Below are 27,711 nucleotides of genomic sequence, written 5' to 3'. Positions count from 1 at the left end.
TCCCCCACATCACACAGCAGGTGACCTGACTAGCCGCGGTCTTGATGCAGCCATGTCTGGGGCAGGCACAGCCTGGGTTTCCATCAGCTTCAGGGAGCAAATCCTACTGCACCTGTGTGCACTTGGCACCGGTTGTCTCTGAGTCACCTACACAAGGGGACCCCAACTGTGTGACATACAAACAGGTGACCTTGGGCACCTGTCCCTGTATGGAGATTAGCATCTATGACATGAAGGCATTAGACCTTAAAGCCCCTAGGATGATCCCCAAACCAAGAAGGGACAGAAAATGGTGGCATCCATGTACTATTTAGTCATCAGGATAAGCATCGCAACACACTCACGCACACACACACACACACACACACACACGAGCATGAGGACTCGCACATTCTCCTACCCCTTATTATTCTCTTCTCTCCCCTCCCCAACCCCTCCCCTTTTCCCCACCCTGCATCCCTTCAGTGGAGCACAGAACCTAAGTAACAGGACAGCACTCATCACAAGGATAAGCAATGGCCCTGTGTTTTACGGTTACAGCATGGTTACAGCGTGCTTCAACACTGCTGGCCTTCGGTGTCACAGTCCCTGGGGGATCTAATTCCAGGGGATCTGGCCTCCGTGGACACCACATGCCTGTGGCACACAGACACACCTGTAGACAAAACACTTGTGGGCATAAAAATATCTAAAACAATCATTTTTAAAAATGAAATCTAGCATTACCATAAAATAAAATCTATTCATGGCTAAGTGAAGTAAGGAAGAAAGGAAGTCAGCATCCACGTCTAAACACATGGACTGAAGAGAACTCATTACTGCGCACGCCCTGTCTGGTTAGTCACCATGAGGGCACAGTTGCTTTGTATTCACCTCTTTAAATTAGCCCAGGACTGTTTGGGTCACTCCAGCAGCAGGCTCGAACCCCTCACACCCAGGTACTCAGGGACATTCACATCAGAAAACCTGCTTTCAACCTCAAACACGGTTTCCTTTCAACCAAGATGAAATAATCCCAGTAGGGATGCCCAGCATAGCCTGAGCATGTGACAGGAAGCCACTCGTACCAGCAGGGCCTGGGAGGGTTTTATTAGACAAATCGGATACTTTATTAACCACCCCAGGCCTCCTCATAAATGCAGTCTATGGCTGAGTGACAGGGACAGAACCCCCAGGGAACCCTAGTCACTTTATTCTGGTATTACTGAGCATGAATAAGCAGGGCTAGAAGGTGAGGTTTATGCTCCTCAAGAGCCTGAGAAAAGGGAGTTTCCAGAGGCCCCGCTGGTGTCTTTGGGGCCATCTGTAAAATGTGCCTGGATTAGCCTCGTCCCTTCAGAGTCTGTACACTGTCCGCTGTGCGAGACCCCACAACCCAGGGCCTGGGGGAAGCTGGAGTCCGGAGCTCTGACCTGCACATCACAAAGCTTCCCACCCAATTATCTCCAAACGGCTACACCGTTCCCTAAGTGACCATGGCTGCACAGGGAAGAACTGCCTGTCACCCGCCTCCTGCCCTTGGAAAGCAGTTTGACCCAACACTTGTGCAAACTGAACTGCCACCCACACTGCCACGATCTACAGAGTGACCCCAAAAAGACAAGGGTTGTCCAGGGCAGGAGCTTCCTGCCATGGGGTGCAATCCAGAGGCTGGAGAGAGGGTTTGCTAAAGAGGTGAGGTGGAGAGGGAAGGTTGCACTAAAGGATTTGAGTTTTGGTCATGTGAGGCAGGGATTCAGACTAAAATAGGACCAAATGCTTGTTAGTGATATCATCACTGAAGGCCGACCCTGTGGCAGGAACTGTGCTAAACACACTACAGGTGGCTGGACACTCACAAAAGTCAACATAATAGCCCTCTATTTAATTATACCAATTATCCACAAACGGGAACTGGGAACTGCGGCGTGGGTCTCTGAGGCCCAGAGCAAGGCTCAGAACCTGTGTTTTCTGCTTCTCAGGATGAGGTACCTATGCAGAGGCTGGGACGCGGTAATTAGATCTGAAAGGGAACCAGCCTGGAATTCTGTCCCCAGTTTCCAAGGGGCTGTGAAAAAGACAATATAACCGGATAAAAAGCAGGGCCCAGGGGTCTCTTAAAGGTGCAGGGGCTTCAGTATAGAGAGCAAGAGGAAGGGGTTGGAACCTGTTGTAAAACTCTGGCCTTTTTTGTGATACTTCTGTAACCTTCTAGAACTCAGAACAACTATGATTAAACTCATGGGACCCTCATAGAACAGGAGGGATCCACAGACTCACAGATTCAAGCCACCCCCTTTCTCCTGCCCCAAAGTAGCTGCATGTAATCCTGCCCCAGCTGCATGTATGTATGTGGTCATGGGAGTGAGGCTATGGGAGATGGAAGGCTGACTGAAGGGGACACTCTAGTAAGGCGACTTTGGGGGCCACTGTCCATGCTTGGGTGAGCTTCAAGAGTGACTCATACTCTTGCCAGGCGGTGGTGGTGGCGCACGCCTTTAATCCCAGCACTCGAGAGGCAAAGGCAGACGAATCTCTGTAAATTCTGGGCCAGCCTGGTCTACAACAGCTAGTTCCAGGACAGGCCCCAAAGCTACAAAGAAATCCTGTCTTGAAAAACAAAACAAACAAACAAACAAACAAAAATAATGGCTCAGACTCTCACACATTACACAAGAAATCCATCGGTTCAGCAGGCTGGATTTAGGTGAAACTGTCTCTTTGACCCGTCTTTGGTGCCCTATAGCTGGGGTGACTAGACATTTGTTTTGTGTTACATACCAATCCAGTTTCCTAAGAGGACCATTCCGGAAAAGGGAACTTCCAGCCAGTGTCTTGTTCCTTTGAGCCACAGTCTGTGCTCCTGGGGACCTTGGGTGGGCAGGCCACGAGGCTGAGCCAGCCCTGTTCTTCTCACCACCCACACTATAGCAGCAGAGCCTTGCCTCTCATGGCTGCTGTCCTAGGCCCACTCCTGGCCTGAGCAGCCCTGAGAGGCCTGGGTTTCCCAGCTCTGCCTAGAAGCTGACATTGTAGTCAGTGGGAGGTGGGAGCTTGGCTCCTTCTCTCTCAACAGTGTTTGTCCTCAGAGAAGGTCTGGGAAGAAGGATGGCCACTCTCTTTCCTTCCAAAGATAATTGGGGAGATACAGATAGAAAGCACCTGTGTTCAAAGGCAAAATGACCACAATTAATCTCTAAGCAAAAGGCCGGCCACGGCGTTCTTAAGAAAACAGCTTTAGGAGTTTAACGACAACCAGGAGAATGAAAGCGAATTAGAAGAAGTAGTAATTAAATCAGGAGAGAAGTTTTTGTAAAGGGGATGGTAAAGGAAATTAAAACCAGTAATACTGAAAAATGTGGTGGACAGGGCTGGGGGGAGGGCCAGGCCTAGTGAAGGAGAAGGGGGGGCAGGGCTGGGGGAAAGCAACTGGGCTGAGGGGCACTAAGAACAGGGTCAGGAGATAAACCCCTTGAGATCATGTGGCTAGCCTGTCCAAAGCCAAAAGATGCAAACAGTGCCTGATGCATCCTAAGCATTTTAGGAGCCTCCTGGACTACCTACTTGTTCAGTGATTCATTTATTTACTTTTTTTAAAATTGGAATAATTCAAGGGACAGAGTGTGGGTTAAGGCTCATTACAACAAAAGGATACATGAACATCATCTGAGAAGAGCCAGCTAGACCCAGGTTGAAGGCAGATCCTGCTCGGGTCTCCTAGAGGCTACCTCTCCTAGGTAGGACCCAGCATGCTTTTTTCTCCAGTACCGGCAGATGTGATAATGTGAGTCATGTTTTAGCTCAAGAAGTTGGCTAGGCCCTTGGGTCCCAGGGTCTCTTATGGGTGCTGGTCACAGAGGCCCCTTCTACTTGGTGACTGATAAAATCCATGTTTCTAGGCTGCAGAGGTGGCTCGGGGCTTAAGTGTTTTAGCCTCCTGGGCACATAGCCATGATCATTAATACTAGAACCTCAACTAAAACTCCCAACTGGTTTTGACATTGTCCCTAACATGGCTTCTTCAAGGACTTAGAAGGCTTAGCCTGAGTCAGTGACAGCAGTTCATTTTGCTGGCGCTGCTGCCACCAAAAGCAGTTAGAATTACAGCCCATGTCAAAGGTCCTGGAAGCTTCTCTGAGCCAATGTCATCTTAACTCAATCAAAGATCTAATGTGTTAGGAGTTCAGAAGTGCTAAAATAAAACCCAGGCATGGTGGCATATGCCTGCAATACCAGCATTTGGGAGACAGAAGGGTCAAGAGTTCCAGGCTAGCCTGGCTACAGAGGAAGCCATGACCTAAAATACACAGAGAGAGAGAGAGAGAAAGAGAGAGAGAGAGAGAGAGAGAGAGAGAGAGAGAGAGAGAGAGAGAGAGAGAAATAACAATTTATTTTTAAAGAAATGTGATACACAAATATTTTTCTGCCTAGAAAGAAGGGAATTCTGAAAAACAATGTAGCATGTGGAAGACCTTATGCCAATCAAAATAAGGTCACAAACACAACAAATGCTGTAGGATTCTACCTGTAGGAAGAACAGTCACACCGTGAAGATAGTGATGCTGTCAGCTGCTGGGAGAGGGCAGTTTTGCAAAGTGATGCATTTGGGAGGTGGATGGGGTGAGCATCCTACCATACATACAAATATACTGAATACCACTGAATAATAAGTTGAAAGTGGTTAGGATGATAAATTTTATATTATGTGTGTTTTGCCACCAAAAAAAAAAATAATTCTTTTGATAAAAAAGAAAAGAACAGCTTGAACACTGTGTTTCTCGGCAACGGTATTAACATTGCACCACAGAGCCAAGGAAGCTACGGAATAAATGCTGTACATCTTTACGTCCAACTCCCAAGTTCCCTTCCTTTCCTTCTGCCAACTGAAGCATTCCCCATCCTGCCAGCGAGAGCGAGCACCTTCTAGCTCACTGGTTCAGAAAACGCAGCAGCTTTCGGGTACCACTGTGGACCAGGCTAGACAGGACAATGAAGCAGAGAACATCTATCTGCCCCAGAGACAGACACACACACACACACTGACAAACAAATTTCTTTTCCAAATCAAAGTCCTAACTTTTAGCTATATTTGGTTCCTCTAACTGGCTATGGCAGTGCAGGGTTAGGAACTGGAATTCTACTGTTGATATTACTGCCTTTTTTCCCAAATGAATCGGACTTTCTTTTCAGTGCTTCAAAAATAAAAATACCTACTTAATGAATTAAGAAATTTGCAGAATCCAAGAAAGCCAGTTTTTCTGACCATTTTTCCCCCAAGTAAAATGTTTCTTGCTAAGATTTAAAAATGCAAACTCTTTGATATGTCTCCCTAAGGAATCTTCCATGGAGCTGATGAGATGGCTCCAGGGTAAGGGAGCTTGCGGCCAAGCCTGATGACCTGAGTTCCATCCCCAGAACCCACGTGGTAGAAGGAACCAACACTGGCAAGTTATCTTTTGATCTCCACGTGTATGCCACATCATACAATAACCTCCCCTAACACACACACACAAAAATAAATGCAATTTCTTTTAAAGAAATCCTATAAAGAAATATGCTGTGTAGCATGTGCAAGGCTCAGGGCCCGACTGCTTGTAACATAAAAGAGGCGACACTATTTGGAAAGAGAAAGGGGGCAGCCAACAGAGAGGCGGAACAAGACGGCATTCACAGAAACAGCAGGATGAAATCCATCAGTTTGTACAATACACTATGTGAGTAATTCAAAGGGACACATTAATACTTTTCTCTCTAAAATGTGAGCCACCTTATGTGGAAGCTGAGATTCGAACCCAGGACCTCTGCAAGAGTAGCAAGTGTTCCTAACCACTGAGCCATTGTGCCAGGCCAAAGATTGTATTTTTACTTTTTAACTATGTGTGTATGTGCCCATGGCAGCAGTGCATTTGGAGGCCAGCAGAGGGCACTGGGGCGCTGGAGCTGGAGTTGCAAGAAGGTGTGAGCCACCTACATGAGTGCTAGGAACAGAAACGGGTCCTCTGCAGAAGTACACTCTTAACTGCTATCATTACTCTGGTCTCAAGATTTTGTGGGTTTTTTTTTTAATGTTTCTTAATGTATATTTTTATTTTATTTATAAAATAAATATGGCACACGTGGAGGTCAAGGAACAACTTGTAGGGACCAGCTCTCTCCTTCCACCATGTGGGTCCCAGTTGGGCAGCAGGCACCTTTCCCCACCTGGGCCATCTGGCCAGTCCCGGGTGTTCTGTAACCTATACATCTCTTCAACACTGCAATAGCAACGGACAGTCAGCAGCTTCTTCCTCTCCCCCCTCCGGCTCCCAGAGCATGGCTAGGGCGATTCTCGCTCATGCCAAGTGGGACAGCACAGGTGGCGTGAACTTCAAAACTTACTTTTGGGCAGAATTATTCAGACTTAGTATAAAGTCTTTAATTTTCAATAAATCCAATTCCTCAAATTCTTTCAAAGCAGGTTTAGAAGTGAGATCTGCGAGTGCTGGGTGGTGGTGCACACCTTTAATCCCAGCACCTGGGAGGCAAAGGCAAAGGGATCTATGTGAGGTGGAGGCCAGTCTGGTCTACAGAGTGAGTTCCAGAACAGCCAAGACTACACAGAGAAACCCTGTCTCGAAAAACCAAACCAAAAAGAAAAAGAAAGAAGAAAAGAAGGAAGATCTACGGATGGAAATCCCTGATGGACTCTCAGAGAAGAAAAAAGCAAACAATTATCTAAACTTCAGACACAAAGGACTGAAGGCGCCAGGTGGGGGGGAGGGGGGGCGCGCCTGTTCTCCTGCTCAAGGGGTGGAGACAGGAGGATGGCAAGTTTCGAGACAGTCTGGGCTACATAGCAAGACCCCATCTCAAAAAAGTAAAAACAAAACAAAAGAACAGAATGAGCAGATATCTCAGCCAAGATTTTTGGTTTCTGATTTCTTTGACTCTTACCCTCAGCACCAGCTGCCTCCTCACACAGATCTGCCTGATGGAGTCCAAGGCATACTTCTCGAAAACCAAGTACCCAAAATGACAATCACCAGGACAGAAATACCTTGGGGAAAACATGCCAAGGCCAATTAGAGCATCTTGGATTTGAATGACTCCATGGCTGTATGGGAACTGTCAACCCCACACAGAATGAGCTCTCTAAGAAAGGCTGTCTACCTTCTCACTAGCAAACCTGAAGGCAGAGACTGAGGGCCTTGCAGTGAAGCACCAGCAACCAAGCTCCATAGAAATCAATTCCGAAGTTTATTAGACATAGAAAAAAACATTTCTCAAAGTCAATTCTTATTAAGTTCTCTGTAAAATAATACAAGTGAACACAAAATCACTACACTTTTGGTCCAAGATATGTTAGGTTTTTTTCTTCTTCTTCAGATGACAGATGGATATAGCCAAATCTATGAGCGCGTGTACTTGCCCCAAATGTGCAACATAAATACAGAAGCGATGAACAGAAGACTCATCACCAACACTGGAACAGGGCCACTAGAATGAGAAGAGAAGGCATACTTCAGGAACAAGGTATGCTTAATATAAGATGGCCTGAGGACAAGGTGGGGACATTGTCTATGCGGTATACAGGAACTCCCAAAATTGTTACTGCTGCAAACGTGTGTGGTGGTGGCACTCCTTTGAAGGAGGTGCAGCCTCCTCTCCTGTGGAAACAGCAAATTATACACAAACAAACCCATCTGATGCCCTGGAGGCCACCTCTCAGATTCTCTAATTTTGTGTACTTATTATTAATAGGTTCTACAATTTAAAAAAATTTCCAAACTTTTACATACTTCTACATTCATTTACAAAACTTCTCAAATTAGCATAAATTAACAACCTTTTCTATCTAACTATAGTATGAGACACACAGATGAATTAACCCATTATATAATTTACAAAATGCTTTTAAATCTATGATCCCATTCAGCCTGCACAAACACATGCCACAAATGAGACCGTATTAATTCATTTTACATTAAGGAAACCCGAGGCTCATATGGATTCTTGCCCAAATACAGACTAGAAACGAGAGGCCTGAACTTGGCCTCGCTGACTGCACCCTTTAGGCTCCTTTTGCCTGTTGTGTTAAGATAAGGTCTTTCTCTATAGACCTGGTTGTCCCAGGACTCACACTGAGACCAGGCTGGCCTTGAACTCAGAGATCCACCCACCTCTGCCTCCCTGGTGCTGGAATTCAAGGTGTGTGCCACCACACCCAGCAAATTTCTAATCTTCACACCACATTCTGTGCAGCATACGCTGCTGACTTATATTCATGGGCTCCGTGAAGAAAAGGAATAGATTTCCCCCATCTGCCCACCTTTCAATCAAATGCTTTTTCCTACAGAGAACTGGCTTACATGTTTCTTACTAGAAAGGCCTCTGACTGTCCACAACTGTGAGTATTGCCCATACCACGTTTGAAGAATTCAATACATCTCACTTCACCTCCCAGATACAACTGGGGAGTAGAGAGCAGAGATTTTAGAATGTCAGGACCCAGGGTGAGGCAGCGGCAGTACCAGATTGGATAACAAACAATGCAGACAGAGATCAAGGTCTCTGCTCCATTAGTCTGAAGTTTGCACAATTGAAGAATAACAAGTTTAAGAGGATATGGAGGAAGCACCACTGTACTACGCTTGAACTTCCTCCCTTACTGGCAGGTACCACTGCTAACAGCCAGGGCACAGAGCTAAGGATCCAGCCCTCAAGGGCCAGAGCCTGGATGCCTGTCCCTCACAAGCTTGCCTGTGGCCCATTCCTTATCTTTAAGTCTGTCTCCCGTCTGCAAGATGTTTACTATGATACCCATAGGGTTGCAGACACAGAGGCAGACTTATAGTGGGATCTCAGGAAACCCTATTATCAACCTGAAAAACCTTACTAAACCCCCAGAATGAGCCAAAACAAGCTCAAAGATATTGGCTGATGGTAGATTTGTAGGTAGGAATTCTCAAGTGCATTTTTTCACCAAAGTATATTTCTCTAATGTTACTGGGAAACTACTTATAAAACTTGAAGGGACAATTTCTACCAGTTTCTAAGAAGACCTAAGCAGCACCCCCAAAGGACTCGCAGGGCAGGTGTGAGTCAGATTTGCCCAAACAAGGGCTTCCCGCCTTTTTGAGAGATTTAAAGCGAGTTCCAGGGGAATAGAAGGCTCTTCCTCCAACACTAAGAAAATCACCTCTAACAATCATCAAAGGCTGTCAGAATGCCACCAGCCAGAGAATTGCTCCCTAAATACAAATTCACAAGTTACCAATACACTTGGGGGTTGAGGAGGGACAGGACCAGCTAGCTCGGTGTGGTCACACACATCTGTAATCTCAGTGCTCAGGAGGCTGAGGCAGAAAAACGGTGGTTTCAGTTTAGCCTAGTACCCAGTAAGACCCTGCCCCAGAAAGAAAGGGAAAAAAAAAGAATTAAAAAAAAACGGTATAAGGAAAAAATTTCAATAAATGAATTAAACCAAAAATCTTCATAAACTAAATCTATAATCTAAGCCAAACTGATTAAACCAACTGCATTTTTGTCTCTTTTTAGCAGACAGGCAGCAGGGGAAAGCATGGGCCTCAACAGTCAGGCCTGTTCTGCCCCCTGTCAATTGTGTCGAGTACCTCACTGCCTGAGATTCCACATCTGCAAAACGGCGCAGCTCCTACCTCAGGGCTGCTGGTCACATCAAGACACAAAAGACACTAAGTTTTCCTCAAAACAGCAGGTGCTACACAAAGGAGATCTGCTGCTGTTACAGGAAACAGCAGGGAAGGGCACCCTGGTACTAGACACCCTGGCCTAAGAGGTGAACACAGGACAGAAGTTGCCTGGACAATCACGTCTCATCGCCCCATGAGTCCTCCCAAGCCTTAAGCTGGGAAAGTGATGCAGTCACCCTGACAAGGAAGCCAAGCAACTTTGGGTAACACAAAGTAATGGGAAATTTCCATTAGGCTGTAATAAAATCAGCCTCTCCCTCAGGGAAACTTTGAAAAACCACCCAATTCCCATTCAAATGGCTCCTCCACTGCTCAGTGTGGGCAGCAGCACCTAATGAAGAGAGATTCCCTCTAGCTAAGCAGCTCCCCTCCAGTCTCTGCAGCCATCCTTTACCCTGACACAGCCACAGGAGGCCCTCTGTCCTCTCCATCACTCCCAGAAAGGCGTCATTCAGCCCTAATCTGTCTAATCAGTTGATGGACAGGCAAGCCAGACCCAGCCCAGCTGGCACAGCCACAGCTGCAGGGTACCGTGTCAGGGACAGCTCTAACACTCAGTCACCAGGACAACTTACACTTTGAGCCCTGGGGAGTCTTCTGTGTAGAATCTCCACATCCCTCCAGTCCCTGCAGAGGTGGTGCGGCCTGCACTCCGCGTCCCACAGCTGGCATTTTTTCTGAAAGGGATAAAAATACCATTAGTAGCCTTTTAATAACATATGCTTACAGTATACAGCAACAACCTGTAAAAAGAAAAAGCCTTCTTTACTAGAACAAACTCAAACCCTACCTTTGCCAGTCGTCCTATGTTCTATGGACTGAGAACCAGCACCTGTCATGTGCCAATGTGCACAGGAACTGCCTTTGCCATCTACAAGCAAGAACAACTAGCTCAGCATGGCTAAGCTGGCATGTGAACCCAGTTCGGGTCCCAGAGCCCGTCTGCTGCCTACACCATCTAGCCTTCTTAAAGGACAGTGTGCCTGTTGGTCTTCATAGGAATGTCTGTGAAACTAAGTAATAAACCCCATCTATAAATGCCCTTATTCTATAATTTCATTTTGAAATGACTACTTTAAAAATGGCTTAAAATAACTGTGTTTGCTGCAAAAATTAAGAAAAATCAATAAACTTTATGTCAAGGTCCCCAGAATGAAGAATGCACACAATGAATGATTACTTTGAAATGTACTTGAGCTATTTTATATACTGACCATAGGTCTCGGAAAGGGGCAGGGTGTCAAAAGCAGAAAATACATAATTAGAAATTTTCCTATGCAAAAGGATGGAGCTGGTGCATAGAATCATCACAGTAGACAGAGCAAAGCAATGAGATGGACACTTAGGACCAGGGACAGGCCCAGACTCTCCTAGCAACTACCCTTCTGGGGGCAGGGGGTATTGTCCAGCCCTGTGCTAGAGCAGCAAAGCAAGGGCCTGGGCAGCAGGTGGCAAGAAGAGATTCCAAAAGAAATCCTTTTCAACCATTTATCGTTATGCCAAAAGTGTTCAGTGTGGGGAAAGAAAGAATGCACCACCCCACCAAATCCCAATATTCCCCCTTAAAACCCCATTCTGGGAAGGGGCTGCTGATTCTTGATCAGTTCGAAAGGCTACCTCACCCCAGCATGGTCTTGGCCTGATATTCTGAATGTCATGGCTATAGCCAAGGGAACTCATCCTGCCATGTGGGTGGGAGAACAGAGCCTTGGTTCCAGGCTGGCTTCAGTTGTGCTCATGACAAGAACTCTGAAGATGTTCAGTACCAGATTGTTTTGAGGGGTGGGGAGGGTGGGGGTTGAGACAGGGTTTCTGTCCTGGAACTAGCTCTTGTAGACCAGGCTGGCCTCGAACTCACAGAGATTTCTGTGAGTTCTTAATATCTTAATATCTCGAATTTCCATTACTTCTGCATGAACACTCTAAAGCATCATCACTCCTTTCCCTCCTTGTAGCAGCTTCCTTCTCCACTGTATTATGCGGATCAAGAACTCCAAGCCCAGCTGAAACTTAAATTCTACACATTTCTTCTCTGAGGCGTTGTTATTACTACTGTTACTTCATTCACCAGCTGTGCAATAGTAAATTAAAGACTCCATTCATAGCCATATCCGTAAAAGTTGCATCTGTCACGTCATCTACGCACTGATTGCCTCATTTTTATTCATCATTCTTTGACAATTTGATAAATAAGTGCCTTTTGGTTCTTTAAAAGTTCTCAGATAGGCCGGGCGGTGGTGGTGCACACCTTTAATCCCAGTACTCGGGAGGTAGAGGTAGGTGGATCTCTGTGAGTTGGAGGCCAGCCTGCTCTACTGAGCGAATTCCAGGACTGGTTCCATAGCAACTGAGGAAACCTGTCTTGAAAAACCAAAAAATAAAATAAAATAAAAAATAATTAAATAAACGAAGTTCTCAGATAGCCAAACTTCCCTATTAATTCTTCTTAAACAAAAAACAATTCCCAAGGATCGATCCACACCTACAAGCCTAGCACAAAGAGTCTCTGAAATCCCAGCTAGCAACAACACAGGAGCCAGGGCCGTATAGCCTACACCGTCACTCAATACACTTCCTTTAAATATCTTAGTGATGCAACATTCGCAGTCACCCAGGACCACCTTATCATTCTGACAGTTCTATGAGAACTCCCGTCTCTGAGCTGCAATCTGTGGCACACATGTTTAAACCACCCAGTCTAAATTCACTGCATAGACTTAGATTTTCCTACAGTAGTCAACAAGAAAGGTCCCTCGTCTCTTCTTTCGTGGATGGTTTGTGTTGTGCATTGTGTGTGGTGCTAGAGACCAAGCCCATGGCCTTACAAGTGCTAGGCAAGCTCTCCACTACTGACCCTCCATATCCCCAAGCCTTCCTCTCCAGCTTCTGAATGATAGTTTTAAAGTTCCCTTCGAGTTTTCATGGTCTACTCCTCTCTAGAAAAAGGCCTTTCTAGGTGTTCCAAAAACACAGTAACAGGGTTGACTGATTCCTTCAATTAACATTTATTATGGCATTACTTAAGACAGGAACTGGGAAAGAGGACATGGCCATGATGTGGGAGTGATTTCTTATTAATAAAGAAACTGCCTAGACCCATTTGATAGGCCAACCCTTAGGTAGGCGGAGAAAACAGAACAGAATGCTGGGAAAAAGAAGCTGAGTCAGAGAGTCGCCATGATTCTCCCACTCCAGGCAGACACAGGTTAAGATCATTCCTGGTAAGCCAGCTCGTGGGCTACACAGATTAATAGAAATGAGTTAGATCAATATGTAAGAGCTAGCCAATAAGAGGCTGGAACTAATGGGTCAAGCAGTATTTAAAAGAATACAGTTTCCAGCCGGGCGGTGGTGGCGCACGCCTTTAATCCCAGCACTCGGGAGGCAGAGGCAGGCGGATCTCTGTGAGTTCGAGACCAGCCTGGTCTACAGAGCTAGTTCTAGGACAGGCTCCAAAACCATAGAGAAACCCTGTCTCGAAAAAAAAAAAAAAAAAAAAAAAGAATACAGTTTCCGTGTAATTATTTCGGATAAAGCTAGCCGTGCAGGCGGCCGGGTGCCAGGGACGCAGCCCGCTGCTTGTATTACAACATGGCCAGATTCATTATTGAAGCGGAGGAATGAACAAGTAAGCATAAAGTCTCCTACTATTAACAAAACTACAATACTAGCACCCGGGAGGTGAAGGCAGGGTGGTTATGAGTTTAAGCCTGGGCTACGTGAGTCTAAAAAGAAACAAAGAAATAAATAAATAGTTGAGAAGAGGGCAGACCGAATGAGGATATGGAGCTCAGAAAATGGTAATAAGTTCAGAATTGCTGGATCACAGGAGGAGGGAGAGCCCTGGGATTCCTTCACAGGCTCCCTTTTTTTAATATGCAGCCACCAGAAACTTGCAGAGAATCTAAGTGGAAGACAGACAGCAGGCTGAAGGATGGACAGTGGTGGAAATGCAAAGCAGAAGAGGTTGAGAGCATGCAAATCAAAACAGCTCTGAGATTCCATCTTACACCTGCAAGAATGGCCAAGACCAAAAACACTGATGACAGCTTATGCTGGAGAGGATGTGGGGTAAAGAAAACAACACTCCCACATTGCTGGTGGGAGTGAAAGCTGGTACAGCCCCTTTGGATATCAGTGTGGCGATTTCTCAGAAAATTAGGAAACAACCTTCCTCAAGATCCAGCAATACTATTTTTGGGTATATATACAAAGGATGCTCAATAATGCCACAAGGACATGTGCTCAACTATGTTCATAGCAGCTTTGTTTGTCATAGCCAAAACCTGGAAACAACCTAAATGTTCCTTGACTAAAGAATGAATAAGGAAAAGGTGGTACATTTACACAATGGAGTACTACACAGCAGAAAAAAAACAATGACATCTTCAAATATGCAAGCAAATGGATGGATCTAGAAAACATCATATTGAGTGAGGTAACCCAGGCCCAGAAAGACAATTATTATATGTACTCACTCATAAATGGCTTTTAGACATAAAGCAAAGAAAGCCAGCCTACAATCCACAACCCCAGAGAACCTAGAAAACAAAGAGGACCCTAAGAGAGACATACATGAGTCTAATCTACATGGGATGTAGAAAAAGGCAAGATCTCCTGAGTAAATTGGGAGCATGGGGACCATGGGAGAGAGCAGAAGGGAAGGGGGGAGGAAGGGAAGGAAGTGGAGAAAAATATATAGCTCAATAAAAAAGGAAAGAAAGAAAAGGTTTGAGGGCTAAACTGGATTGACAGAAATGGAGGAAGAGAAGTAATAAGAACGTCTTCCAGTGAAGCCTGGCATATGACTGGACAGAAAAGAAGAAGAAACTAAAAAAAGAAAGAAAGAAATGACTGGAGTTTCTGGATTTCTGTAAATAAGCATATAGCAAAGTCATTTAAAAAATAAGGAAGAATCATTTAAAAAATAAGGTGGTGATGGTGCATGCCTTTAATCCCAGCACTGGGGAGGCAGAGAGACAGGAGGAATTCTGTGAGTTGAAGGCCAGCCTGGTCCACAGAAAGTTCCAAGACAGGCTCCAAAGCTACACAGAGAAACCCTGTCTCGAAGAATCAAAAAAAAAAAAAAAAAAAAGGAGACACTGAAGCTGGAGAAATGGCTCCTGCAAAGGACCCCAAATCAGTCCCCAGCACTCACACGGTAGCTCACAATCATTCCTAACTGCAGTTCCAGCTGATCTGATGTGCTCTTCTGACCTCCGAGAGCACCAGGCAGGGACATGATACACATACACAACACACACACTAAAACTAGATCCAAGACACACGAGCAGCTGGGGTGCCAGGCTGTTGTGTAAAGCAAGTTTTGTTAAACTGAGTGTGTATTGGACCTCTCGGTGAAAGTCTGAAAAATAAAGCCACAGAGACACCAGCCTTATGCCATCGCCTTTCCCAAAGTTGTTACTAACCCTAGTCTAATTCAACTTCCCTATAACTAAAGTGGTGCGTGCAACTGATCAAGGACAGGAAAACGAAGCCTCCCTCCTAAAGGGCCTTTAACTACTGGATGGCCACGTCAGCTCGGGCTCACCCGGGCCCTGTGAATCTTCTTCCCATCCTGGACTTCATCCCGCAGTGCGAATTCCTGCCCTTACCTCTGCCGAACCGTGGATCCCGCCGCCCGTGCGGCCACCGCTTTGCTGGGAGAGCGCCCTGAGGAGCCCACGTTGGTGCCACTGGGTGTCGGACCCGGCTGCAGAGAGAAGCAGAGAGACTGTGAGCATCGCCGGCCCGCTTCAGATCCCCGGTCCGCCCCCACCCGGGAAGCTGGGACAAGGAGGGAGACCAAGGCCAGGACAAGCCAGAAGCGGGGAGCCGCGCACCATGCTGATGCCGAAGAAAAGCGGGCACGGGAGGCGCAGGAGAGGAAAGTCGGGAAGTTGCCGAGCACTCGGAGCACCGGGGGAGACAGGCTCTGGCACCGCCCCCAGCCGGCTGGCAGGGTCCTCGCAGACTCTAGGACGTCTGAGCTGTCCTAGGATATGCCTGTATAAATTACCCGGAGAACAACTGGACCGAGTGAAATACAACAAACCTTTAACGTCTTTAATTTGATCTTAGAGCCTTTCCTGGGGACTAATATCACCAAATGAGCCGCTTTAGTTGTAGCATGCGGGCGATTTAGTCAGGCATTTTCTTAGCACCCACAAGTTTGCCGCTGATGTGGCCTAAACCGACGCAGGCGTCCCAGGGCCCGGTCAGCTTTCAGTGGCTAGCGGGGCCAGGGGCGGAGATTGCCGGAGCTCGCGCGCAGGGAGCAGGCGCGGCTGCCCGGCCATGGCCGAAAACCTGTGCCGAGCCCGGGCCCGGGTCTACCCCCCGTCCGTACTCTTCCTGCACCCGGACCTGGGCGTGGGCGGTGCCGAGCGGCTAGTGCTGGACGCGGCGCTGGCGCTGCAGGAGTACGGCTGTGACGTGAAGATATGGACCGCGCACTACAACCCGAACCACTGCTTCCTGGAGACCCGCGAGCTCCCGGTGCACTGCGCCGGGGACTGGCTGCCCCGCAGCCTAGGCTGGGGCGGCCGCGGCGCCGCCATCTGCGCCTACGTGCGCATGATCTTTCTGGCCCTTTACGTGCTGTTTCTCTCTGGCGAGGAATTTGACGTGGTCGTGTGCGACCAGGTGAGGGGGGCGGGACCCCTGGTCTGGGTTTTTTGGAACTGTCCCCAGTGTGAGTCCCCAGGGAGAGGACTGTCTCCAGTTTTAGTATGGATCCTTCAAAGTGGCAGATCTCAGGAATCCCACCCCCACCCCTTTTCGTTTAAAGGCATTGAGATAGGGCTCACATTGCTTGCATTTTAAATGCTTCGTCCTGAGACTAAAGTAGCTGGGTCGGGGGATGGAGGGGAGTTCGCTCCAAGGAACACGAGCATTAAAAGTCACCTTCTGTCACTCCTTGTGTCTCTAACTCCATTTCTTCATTTCCGTTATTCCTATTATTGTTTCTGCTTCCTGGTCCCATCCATCCCACCCTCTCCAATCTTCCTCGTCCCGCCCACTCCAGGATTTGTCAAGCTAAATCTATTATATCCCCATTAAAACTTTACTATTGTCCCCACTGGTCTTGGAGAAAAGTCCCAGTTGTATGTTTTGCTAAGTGGTCCCAGACTGCCCTCCCAGTTGGACACCTCCTTGCCTCTGCCTCCCAGATACTGGGTTTACAATGTAAGCCACCTTGCTGATTTGAAGTCCCAAGTTTTTGGTAAATAGCATTCAGCCCTATCTGCCCCATAGCCATACCAGACTTGTTTCGTAGGTGTTTTTTACATTTCAGTTTGGGGGTTGGCCGAAGATTGGTGGGTATATTTATGTCTGTACAGCTTATGGAAACCGTCAATGTCAGGTATATTTCTCCATCAGTCGCCACCTGAACGTTTGAACCAAGATCTCTCATTGAACCAGAAACTGAAAGATTTGGCTAGACTTTTCGGCAGGTATGCACTGCCATAGCCTGGGTTTATGTGGGCAGTTGGAGTCAAACTTAGATCCCCACTCTACCACCTGGAGCCAAGGCCCCAGCCCTTCATTTTTTTTTTTAATTGGGAAGTAACATGTACTCAGGAGTAAAAATTCAAATAGGAAGTATAACGTAAAAGTTCCCTGTTCCCTCCTTGAGAGAGCCACTGTCAGCAGTTTCTTCTGCTTCCTTCCAGAAGTGATACATAGCTACGGTAGCATATATGTGTCTGTTCCTGGCTACATCTTACTTGTACATAATTGGGATTCAGTTTGCCTGCTGTTGGACACTGCAGAAATTTGAGACATCCATGCTTATTGACACTCAAGATCCACATCTGTCTTTCGGTGGCTGGAAAGTCCCCTTTATTCAAATGTACCATAAATGTTTCCATCTTCCTTAGGAACACTAACATTGCAACCAGGTGTGTGTGTGTGCGTGCGTGCGTGTGTGTGTGGGAGAGAGAGAGAGACTAGGTATGGCATTCTCGTACTGCACAAGATGGGATAGCCTCGCACTAATCTCACTGCTTACGCATGTCCTCTGAGGAAACTCCTTAGGGATGCTGGGAAAGTTGTGGGTTATAGAGTAGTTCATTGTTAATGTCAGTAGCCATTTCCAAATTTGTCTTCCAAAGGTGTCTATACTAGATTACCCCATGTTCTTTTCCACAGTGGACGCTATCGGCCCTTGTGCTCTAACTAAACCAACAGGTACAAGTAGCCACAATTGCTCTGGGGTTGCTTTATTATGATCCTGAATTGCACTGAAGCACCCTGAGGTGGTTATCTTCATGGGTAATGTAGATGTTTGCCCAGATGAATCAGTAATACCGGGCAGCTGGGCTATGGCAGTTGGCATGGCCAGTCACTTACCCACTGTCGGTTTTTCCTTGGTTAGGTGTCTGCCTGTATACCTGTCTTCAAACTGGCCAGACGGCGTAAGAAGGTCCTATTTTACTGTCACTTCCCAGACCTACTGCTTACCAAGAGAAATTCTGCTCTGAAGCGGTTCTACAGGGCCCCCATTGACTGGATCGAGGAATACACCACAGGCATGGCAGATCGCATCTTGGTCAACAGCCAGTACACAGCTTCCGTCTTTAAGGAAACCTTCAAGACCCTGTCTCATGTAAACCCTGATGTCCTCTATCCATCCCTGAACATCGGCAGCTTTGACTTGGCTGTTCCTGAGAAGATAGATGACCTAGTCCCCAAGGGGAAACAGTTCCTGTTCCTCTCTATCAACCGATTTGAAAGGAAGAAGAATCTACCTTTGGCGCTGAGCGCCCTAGTCCAGCTTCGTGGACGATTGACTTCTCAAGACTGGGAGAGGGTTCATCTGTTCATGGGTGGTGGTTACGACGATAGGATCCTGGAAAACGTGGAGCACTATAAGGAGTTAAAGAAAATAGTCCAGCAATCAGACCTCGAGAGCCACGTGACCTTCTTGCCATCCTTCTCAGACAGACAGAAGATCTCGCTCCTCCACGGCTGTTTGTGTGTGCTTTACACCCCGAGCAATGAGCACTTTGGCATCGTCCCTCTGGAGGCCATGTACATGCAGTGCCCAGTCATTGCCGTCAACTCAGGGGGCCCCTTGGAGTCTGTCGTCCACAAGGTCACAGGGTTTCTGTGTGAGCCTGACCCAGTGCACTTCTCAGAGGCAATGGAACAGTTCATCCACAAGCCATCCTTGAGAGCTACAATGGGCCTGGCTGGAAGAGCCAGGGTGGCAGAGAAGTTCTCCGCTGAAGTGTTTGCCGAGCAGCTCTTCCAGTATGTCACCAAACTCGTGTAGCCGGGACACCTCTAGAGCTCAGGGCCAGTATGCGACTTGCACTGCAATCCTTATGGGTTGTGGAAGCAGCTCTGAAACCAAAAAGAAGGAGCTAGAATCTAGTGCTAGTAAGATCATTTTTTTTTTAAATAGACTTGAGACTTGAATGTGAGCCACCTGTCCACCACTCATACCTGTGATTTTTCTGAAACTATCCTTAATGCTGTAATCATTCCAGATCTCGTCAGCGTTGTTGAAAGAATGGTAGACACCTGCTGCCAGCAGGCTATTTTAATTCTGTTTTCCTGGATTATTGTTCCTTTATATGTAAAGGTGTAATCATCCACTGCCTTAATTGGCTTTAATAGTTTAGGTCTTGCCATTGTCACAGTTGATTGATTTGACTTCAGGGTGTAATGGGAACAGGCAATTGTGGGTTTCACGCTTAGTTCTCTTAAAGTGTTCTCTGTTAGCTGTTAGGAAAGTTTTGTTTCAATTTTGCCTGGATCCATAACAAGAATGCTCAGTATTATTTATTGGTGGTTTTTTGGTTGTGTTTTTTTTTTTTTTTGCGGGGTGGGGGGGGTGTTTGTTACTGCAGCTGGACGATAAATGCTGTTTGACATAGGAAGAGAATAAAATATTAGATCTGGACCTCCATGCTCTGATTTCGTCTTATTAAATAAGGAAACCCGAAGTCAGAAAACCAGGGTGAACTAGACAGTTGACTTGAAGGAATATCATCACACACATGTCAACTTGCTGTGTCAGAGATTACATGTGTTTGGCCTCATTTCTTTGAGCCTGTGGCAGACATTCATGGTAGAGGAGGCAACCAGGAAGCAAAGAGATGTAGAAAGGGGCCAGTGTCACCTAGAGAATGTCCCAAATGGCCTAATCTCCTTTCCCTAGTCCTGCCTACTACAAGTTCTCCCACCTCCTAGTAGCAGCATGGGCTAGGGACGAAGCCTGCAGGGCACAGGCCTTTGGGGGAGGGGGGGGGGTTAGTCAGGGTTCTCTAGAGTAACAGCACTTAGAGAATGAGTCTATGTATAAAGGGGATTTATTGGAATGACTTACAGGCTACAGTCCAGCTAATCCGGAAATGGCTGTCTGAACTGTAAACAGAAAGTCCAAGAAGCCAGTACTTGCTCAGTCCTCGAGACTGGATGTCTCAGCTGGTCTTCAGTATGCACTGGAATCCCCAAGAAATAGGCTCTGATGCCTGCGAAGAAACGGACTGGCTAGCAAGGTGAGGACAAGAAGACAAAGCTAAAGCTCCCTTCTTTCAAGCCCTTATATAGACTCCCAGCAGAAGGCATGGCCCAGATAGAGGTGTGTCTCCCCGCCTCAAGAGGGAGGATCTGCCTACTTCAAATTAAGTAAAAATCCCTCACAGGTGTGCCCTCTGTTTTTGGATTTTAGTTAAATCCAGATGTAGACAGGTTGAGAACCAAGAATGACCCTCAGAGGGACATTCGGCATCTAAACTGTATACCAAACATCATATTCCAGACATGTTTCGTAGTATCACTGAGTCTCCAGGTCTCTTAGCGTTTGTGTCTGTGTTCTCCCAGGTGTAGCATGTCAGTGTTTCCTGTCCTACATCTAAATGTCTCTATGTAGAGCTTGCTTGATCCTCGACTTGCCTCTCATCTTCCGTATCCCCGTGACACTGCCCAGTCATAATCGTTCATTGTTTACCCGTTGCTTGTAAGTGCAAATATTAAAGCAATCTTCAATTTGCCTTTAATGTTAAATTCACTTGTAAGAATATAATAAATTCCAGTACTCGAGTGGTCCGTTTTATGGTTGAGAACACAGAGCCAAACAGCCTGCCTGACTTAGCGAGAAATAATCTCTACACACCTCAACTTCTTCATCTGTGAAGTGGGCTGATCGCTCTGCTGGCCTGTGGAAGGGTGGTGCTGGCTGCGGCGGATTTCAACAGTAGACACAGTGCAGAAACAATACAGGTGTGTGCTCTATAGACGTTAGCTGCAGCCACTGCCTTTTGTGGAGGCTGGAAAGAACTAGAAGTTTCATGTGGGCTCAGGCCACTGTGAGACCGCTTTGTTGGGGTTCCTTAGAGGTGCAGTTTTCATTTAAATCTATCTCAGGAGTATTTTTACCAGGTGGCACAGTGCCAAAAGGAGCTTCACCAAATACGGATGTCACACCTGGTTCTGTGGAATTTGTTTTCCTTAGCGTTGGGAATGACCCAGGAAAGTGGGTCTTCCCCATGTTGCAGTTTGGTTCATGTGTGTTTTAGAATTACAGCCTTTCAGGTGAACCTGGTGCCTCCGACCATTTGATTCAAGACTGGTGGAACTGGTCACATGATCTGTGGCAGCTGCTCACTCCAAGCACAAAATCTATTGCTGCTTTGAGTGTTTATCCTTCTAAAATGAACTCCGGGTTCCTGGGACTTGTCTTCATTGCCCTGAGTCCCATGGATAACAGAAGACTCTATAGGCCTGGAAGGATGGCACAACCCCTGCCTGCTCCAAATACCTTGTCTGGGCTCCTGAATAAACAGCTGAGGGTGGAGCTTTGCCTTCAGGGTGTCCAGAACTTGCAAAATTGCATCCAGTAGGGAAATAGCATGGAGTAGTGGCCTCGCCAATAGTAATTCTACCATTAGGGAAGCGGCCCTTTTCAGCTTGCTCTCAGAGGAGCACAGTAGACATCCATTTAATCCTTAGGAATAGAAAATCAGTGTTCCTTTGCAGAGTGAGATCCTTCCTTGAAAAATTTTTTAAAGGATCTTGCCATTAAAAAAAGGGAGGGGATGCTTTTTTAAAAAGAAACTAAAAACAGTCCTAATGTTCGCTTGTTTTTAGAGCATAGTATCAGACGTTAATGTGTCCAGCTAATGCTCTGAAATGTACATTCACTTCTCAGAATCTCAGAATCTTACTGTTGTGTGTGGAAATCACTTCTGCTTTTTGCTCCTGTGAGCAGCTCAGTGAAAAGATGACAGACTTAAATTCTAAAAGCAAATATTTAAAATTTTAAACAGCAAAATTAGAAGGCAAAATCTTGGGGGGGAAATCGACGTAAAAAGACTGAACTGCCTGGCCTCACACACGTGTGCAAGAGTGCGATTTTCACAACAGCAAAAATGATTTGCCTTCAATGATGATGTTCAAACCAAGCTACCGCGTTAACCAGCTCGCATCTAGCCACATTGCAGGTTTACTTTGCATTATAAACCCAGAAATCTGAGGACATTTCAGTTCAATAGCATGAAACAAAGTTATGTGTGAGGTCCTGGGAGCCAGTCACACTGTGGAACGTGATCTTAAGGCTTGCAAATGGCTCGACTCTGAGCTCCAAGCCAAAGAGGGGGGATTTCAGAAAGCTATTGGAATAGATCATACAGTCCAAGGGAAATTAGGCGTGTGCAGATGTGATGGTTTAAATGAGAATGGCCCCCAGAGGCTCACAGGGAGTGGCACTATTAGGAGGTGTGGTCTTATTAAAGGGGATGTGGTCATTGAGGTCTCACATGCTCAAACCAGCCCCAGTGTCACTCTGTCCCTGCTCCCTGCTGGTCTGGATGTAGAACTCTGCTCCTTCTCCAGCACCACATCTGCCTGCATGACACACGCTTCCTGCCATGATGACAGTGGAGGAAACCTCTGAAACTGCACGCCAGCCCCAATAAAATGCTTACCTTTATAAGAGTTGCCATGATCTTGGTGTCGTTTCAAGCAATAAAATCCTCACCAAGACAGCAGGAATGTTGCTAAGCTTGAGATTCTAAACGATCCAGGAATTTAATGCCGCAGGAGCATACTTTCTATAATGTCCCATAGCCTTTCACAGTAGACAACCTTCATGGCAGGGAAGGTGGTCCCCAACAGCAGACAGTCTTACTGGTTCACCCAAAGGGAGGCAGCCCCCTCTCAGATGTCAGTGAAAAACTTCCGAGCCACTTTTGGTTCAGGGGACTTTCCTTGCTTCAGTAAGAGAGAGATATTCTCCAGGCTCAACTCACCTAACCTGGAGTCTATCAGCTAAGGCCAGGATCCAAGGCCACCTAAAAACACAACTCAGCCAGCTAGGAGCAGAGCAAAGACTTAAACAAGGAAGGATTAAGCAAGCTGTCCATGGGAGAGCTGGGCAGACAGAGCAGGTGGTCTCTCTAGTTCTCAGCGCTACAATCCTTAAAGACACCCCCAAGGGGCCCTGACAGCAATCCAGCGCTACTCACTTCCACTGTACCCATTGTTCCTACAACCAATCTTACCAGCTTATACTTAGGACCTGCCTGTCATGTGCAGGAGACTGGAGAAAAAGATATTAACAGCTTCACATTCCTGGATCCCTATAATTCCACAGCATTGACCTATCCAGAGGTAGCCCTTTGTTCCTCCAGGACAAACACCCATTCCCCCTTTCCCTTGTTCCCCTTCACCTCCTCCATTTTGTCCCCTATCTCCTTTACCACCACACTCCAGTCCATTCTAACACAGACCTCACCCTCACCTGCAAGGTCATTTCCTTCTTCATCTATCCTCTAGTCCCTTCCTTTATTCCTAACCTCCTGGATCTACAGATTATAGGTTGGTTATCATGCATTAAATGGCTAATCCACATATAAGTGAATACATGCCATATTTACCTTTCTAGGTCTAGATTACCTCACTCAGGCTGATTTGTTTTCTAGTTCCATCCATTTGCCTGGAAGCATCATGATGTCATTGTTTTTAGCAACTGATTAATAATCCATTCTATAACCAGTTTCTGACTATTATGAGTAGAGCAGCAATGAACATGGTTGAGCAGGTGTCCTTATGGTAGAATGAAGCATGCTTTGGGTGTATGCCCAAAAATGATGTAGCTTGATCTTGAGGTAGATCAATTCCTAACTTTCTGAGGACCAGTATTGAGCTCCATAATGGCTGTACAAGTCTTCACTCTGTGTCTTTATATTGGGGAACTTAGACCATTGATATTGAAAGATGTTAATGACCAATGATTGTGGATTCCTATTATTTTGTTGGGGGTGGTGGTAGTTGTGGTGGTGGTGGTGGTATGTGTGTGTATGTGTGATTTTCTTCTTATTTTGCTGATCTGAGATTATTTACTCCTTGTGTTCTCACTAGTATACTTAACCTTCTTCGGTTGGAGTTTTTCTTCTAGCACTTCTGTGGGACTGGATTTATAGATAGATAATGTTTAAATTTAGCTTTATCATGGAATATCTCACTTTTCCTCATTGAAAATTTTGCTGGCTATAGTAGTCTGGGCTGCCATGTCTGACCTCTTAAAGTCTGCTGTACATCCAGGCCCTTCTGTCGTTAGAGCCTTCATCGAGAAGTCAGGTGTAATTCTAATAGATCTGCCTTTATATGTTTCTTGGTCTTTTTCCTTTGCAGCTTTTAGATATTCTTTCTTTGTTCTCTATGTTTGGTGTTTTGATTATTAAATGCCAAGGGAACTTTCTTTTCTTTTTTTTAAAATTTATTTATTTATTATGTATACAATATTCTGTTGTGTGTCTGCCTGCAGGCCAGAAGAGAACATCAGCTCTCATTTCAGATGGTTGTGAGCCACCATGTGGTTGCTGGGAATTGAACTCAGGACCTTTGGAAGAGCAGGCAATGCTCTCAACCACTGAGCCATCTCTCCAGCCCCGGAACTTTCTTTTCTTGTCCTGTCTACCTGGTATTCCTTAACTTTCTTGTGTTTTGATAGGCTTCTCCTTCTTTAGATTAGGAAAATTTTCTTCTATGACTTTGTTGAAAATATTTTCTGGGCCTTTGAGCTGGGATTCTTCTCTTTCTAGTTCTGTTATTCTTAAATTTGATCTTTTTATAGTGTCCCAGGTTTCCTGGATGTTTTGTGTCAGGAGTTTTTTAAGTTTAACATTCTCTTTGATTGACAAAGCCATTTCTTCTATTATATCTTCAACACCTGAGAGTCTCTCTTTCTTGTAGTCTGTTGGTGAAATTTGCCTCTGTAGTTCCTGTTTGAATTCCTAAATTTTTCATTTCCAGAATTCCCTAAGTTTGTGGGGTTTTTTGTTTGTTTGTTTGTTTTTATTGGATTCTATTTCCGTTTTCAGGTCTTAAGCAGTTTTATTCATCTCCTTCAACTGTTTGTTTATGTTTTCCTGAATTTCTTTAAAGGATTTATTCATTCCTTCCAACTGTTTGTTGTAGTGATATTTCATTTGTATTTTAATAAATAAAGCTTGCCTGAAGACCAGAACGCAAAACAGCCCACTAGTCAGCCATACAGGCCAGGCAGTGGTGGCACACACCTTTAATCCCAGCAGCCACACTAGTTAGTCATAGAGGCCAGGCGGTGGTGATGCACACCTTTAATCCCAGCTCTAGAGACAGTGGGACTCGCTCTCCTTTAGTCTGAAGGTTACACAGAGGTAAGAGCTCGCAAGCAGCTTGGCTGCTTTGCTTCTCTGACCTTCAGGTTGAACACCAGTATCTTTCTCTGGATTTTTATTATTCATGCTACAGTCTGTGTTGTTCTAGGTTTCTTTAAGGGATTTATTCATTTCCTCTTTAAGGACCTCTACCATCTTCACACAACTGGTTTTGGTTTTTCTTGGGCTTCAGATTTGTTGGAATATTCTGGGCCTGCTGGTTGGCTAGCTGGGCTGTAGTGGAGACATACTGCCCTGGCTGTTAGTAGTTGTGTTTTTATGCTGGCGTCTGGGATTGGAATAACTACATGTCTTCATGTGGATTTCTGCATCTGTCTTTGTTGGGCCAATGTTTTGGTCTTTTGCTTCCGTTTTCTTTTTGGATTTTCAGAGATTGTGATGACTGTGTGTTACTTGGTAGGAAATTTTCTTTGGACTTGATGGTTATGGCCACAGGGGTTCCAGGTAAAATATGTTCCTGTAGGAATGGGGGTAGGTATCAGTCTCAAGGGGTTCACGGGGGGGGGGGGGAGGAGAGCAAGATCTGCTTATTTTGTCTCTGTAGAATAGGGGAGACAGCAAAGACAGGTCACCCCAGAGGTCTGCTGTAGCTCTGGGGATGATATGTGGGGTCGAATCTGGAGGAACAGAAGGAGAGGGAAAGAGCTACAGGCAGGTTACCTGCTTCCCAGGCAGGAGTGGTCTGCAGGTTAGCAGGGAGTGACTGCATGCTGGAGTTGGGCACTGGGATAAAGCAACCAGAGGGGGAAGGAATGTTAGGAAGGGGAGGTCTGTGGGATCCACAGGAGATGTGGTCACATGACAGGAGATGGCCACAGCAGGTGTTCTGTTGCAGAGCTAAGGTTGGAACTGGGGAACTGGGTTTGGAGGAGAGAGTGATGAAGAGCTTCTGTTAGCTTACAGCACTGGCTCTGGGTTCCCAGGGGATGCCTGCTGGTGCTGGAGGCTGGAATACTAGGATGAGTTGGGGAAGGAGAAGACCTTTGTGATCCATTGGTGATGGTGTCAAAGAGGAAAGGGAGACCCCAACAGGTTTTCTGCTATAGCGCTGGGAATGAAACTGGGGGGTTGGATCTGGAGAAGCAGAAGGAGAGGTGTGGATCTGCCTTCAGACTACTTGTCTGGAAGGAACAGCTCTTGGGGCAGCAGGGGATACCTGCTGTGGTTAGGGGCTGGGACAAAATGGGGGTTAGGAGGTTAAGAGGGGATGGCCTGTGGAGTCCACAGGAGATGTGGGCAGGAGGAAGGAAGGCTTAAGCTAGTGTTCTGTGTTGCAGAGCTGGGGATGAGGCTGGAGAATTGGATCTGGGGCGACGGAGGGAGACCTTAGTTTTGTTTTTGTTTATTTGTCTAATAAGCAGAGAAACGTTGGGTTTAAAAGTTTTAAGCTTTCAGTTTCAGAGGGTTTTGCCTCGTTTGGGTCCAGGTTTGCCTTCAGCCATGTTGCACTGAATGTCTTGTTAAAGACTGCCGCTGCTTCTCCGACTGTAACGAGATGGGTACAATCCTCTCTATTTTCCTTTCATTTCTCTTTTGAAAGACATTTGCTTCCCTTTCCTCATTTCTTTTGTCTCCGTTGATGAATGACGTTAGCTCATTATTTAACAGGAACAGATGATTTCTAATGTTTTTCGTGTTTTGACTGCGTCATATCTATGTAGTCTGTGAACAGATGATTTCTAATGGTTTTCATGTTTTGACTGTGTCATATCTATGTAGTCTGTGATTCTATTCACCCTCTATGTGGGGATTTTAAATAAATATGGCCCCCATAGACTCACGTGTTTGAAAGCTTGGCCCATAGGGAGTGGCACTCTCAGGAGCTGTGGCCTTGTTGGAGGAAGAGTGTCCCTGTAGGGGTGGGCTTTGAGGTCTCTCCTCTGCTCAAGCTACAGCCAGTGCGGCACACAGTCTCCTTCTGCTACCTAGGGATCAAGATGTAGAACTCTCGGCTCCTTCTCCAGCACCAAGTCTGCCTGTATGCACACTCTGGTCATGATGACAATGGACTAAACCTCCAAAACTATAAGTCAGCCCCAGTTAAATGTTTTCTTTTATAAGAGTTGCCATGGTCATGGTGTCCCTCACCGCAATAGAAACCCTCAATAAGACACTCAATTATCCTCTCTTATTCCCCCTCCCTCTCACTGTGAACTCCAGATTCTTCCCAAATAGTACCAAAGTGTTATTTCTGGAGCATAAAACATGTGCCAGGCACTTTCCCGAGACAGATAGCTAGGTAGGTAGATAAATGATAGATAGATGATAGATAGATAGATAGATAGATAGATAGATAGATAGATAGATAGATAGATAGATAGATGATAGATAGATAGATAGATAGATAG

The 27,711-nt window shown here is 46.1% G+C and overlaps 2 protein-coding genes across 2 annotated transcripts; one reads left to right on the top strand and one right to left on the bottom strand.

The window, feature by feature from the left end:
• Window positions 1–7,192: 7,192 nt before the first annotated feature.
• On the bottom strand, window positions 7,193–15,656 carry Sec61b (Sec61 translocon beta subunit). The gene is made up of 4 exons (XM_005362157.1): window positions 15,533–15,656; window positions 15,305–15,402; window positions 10,265–10,366; window positions 7,193–7,455 (listed from the first exon to the last, which is right to left on the bottom strand). The coding sequence occupies exons 1-4, from the start codon at window positions 15,533–15,535 to the stop codon at window positions 7,368–7,370; spliced, it is 291 nt and encodes a 96-aa protein (XP_005362214.1). The 5' UTR covers window positions 15,536–15,656; the 3' UTR covers window positions 7,193–7,367.
• Window positions 15,657–15,926: 270 nt separating this feature from the next.
• Window positions 15,927–20,731, top strand: Alg2 (ALG2, alpha-1,3/1,6-mannosyltransferase). The gene is made up of 2 exons (XM_005362158.3): window positions 15,927–16,334; window positions 18,070–20,731. The coding sequence occupies exons 1-2, from the start codon at window positions 15,987–15,989 to the stop codon at window positions 18,967–18,969; spliced, it is 1,248 nt and encodes a 415-aa protein (XP_005362215.1). The 5' UTR covers window positions 15,927–15,986; the 3' UTR covers window positions 18,970–20,731.
• The last annotated feature ends 6,980 nt before the right edge of the window (window positions 20,732–27,711 follow it).

The sequence above is a fragment of the Microtus ochrogaster genome, linkage group LG5 (assembly GCF_000317375.1).
Source record: "Microtus ochrogaster isolate Prairie Vole_2 linkage group LG5, MicOch1.0, whole genome shotgun sequence".
Classification (NCBI taxonomy): domain Eukaryota; kingdom Metazoa; phylum Chordata; class Mammalia; order Rodentia; family Cricetidae; genus Microtus; species Microtus ochrogaster.
Note: the sequence above shows the minus strand (reverse complement) of the source record. Positions and strands in the feature narration are given on the sequence as shown.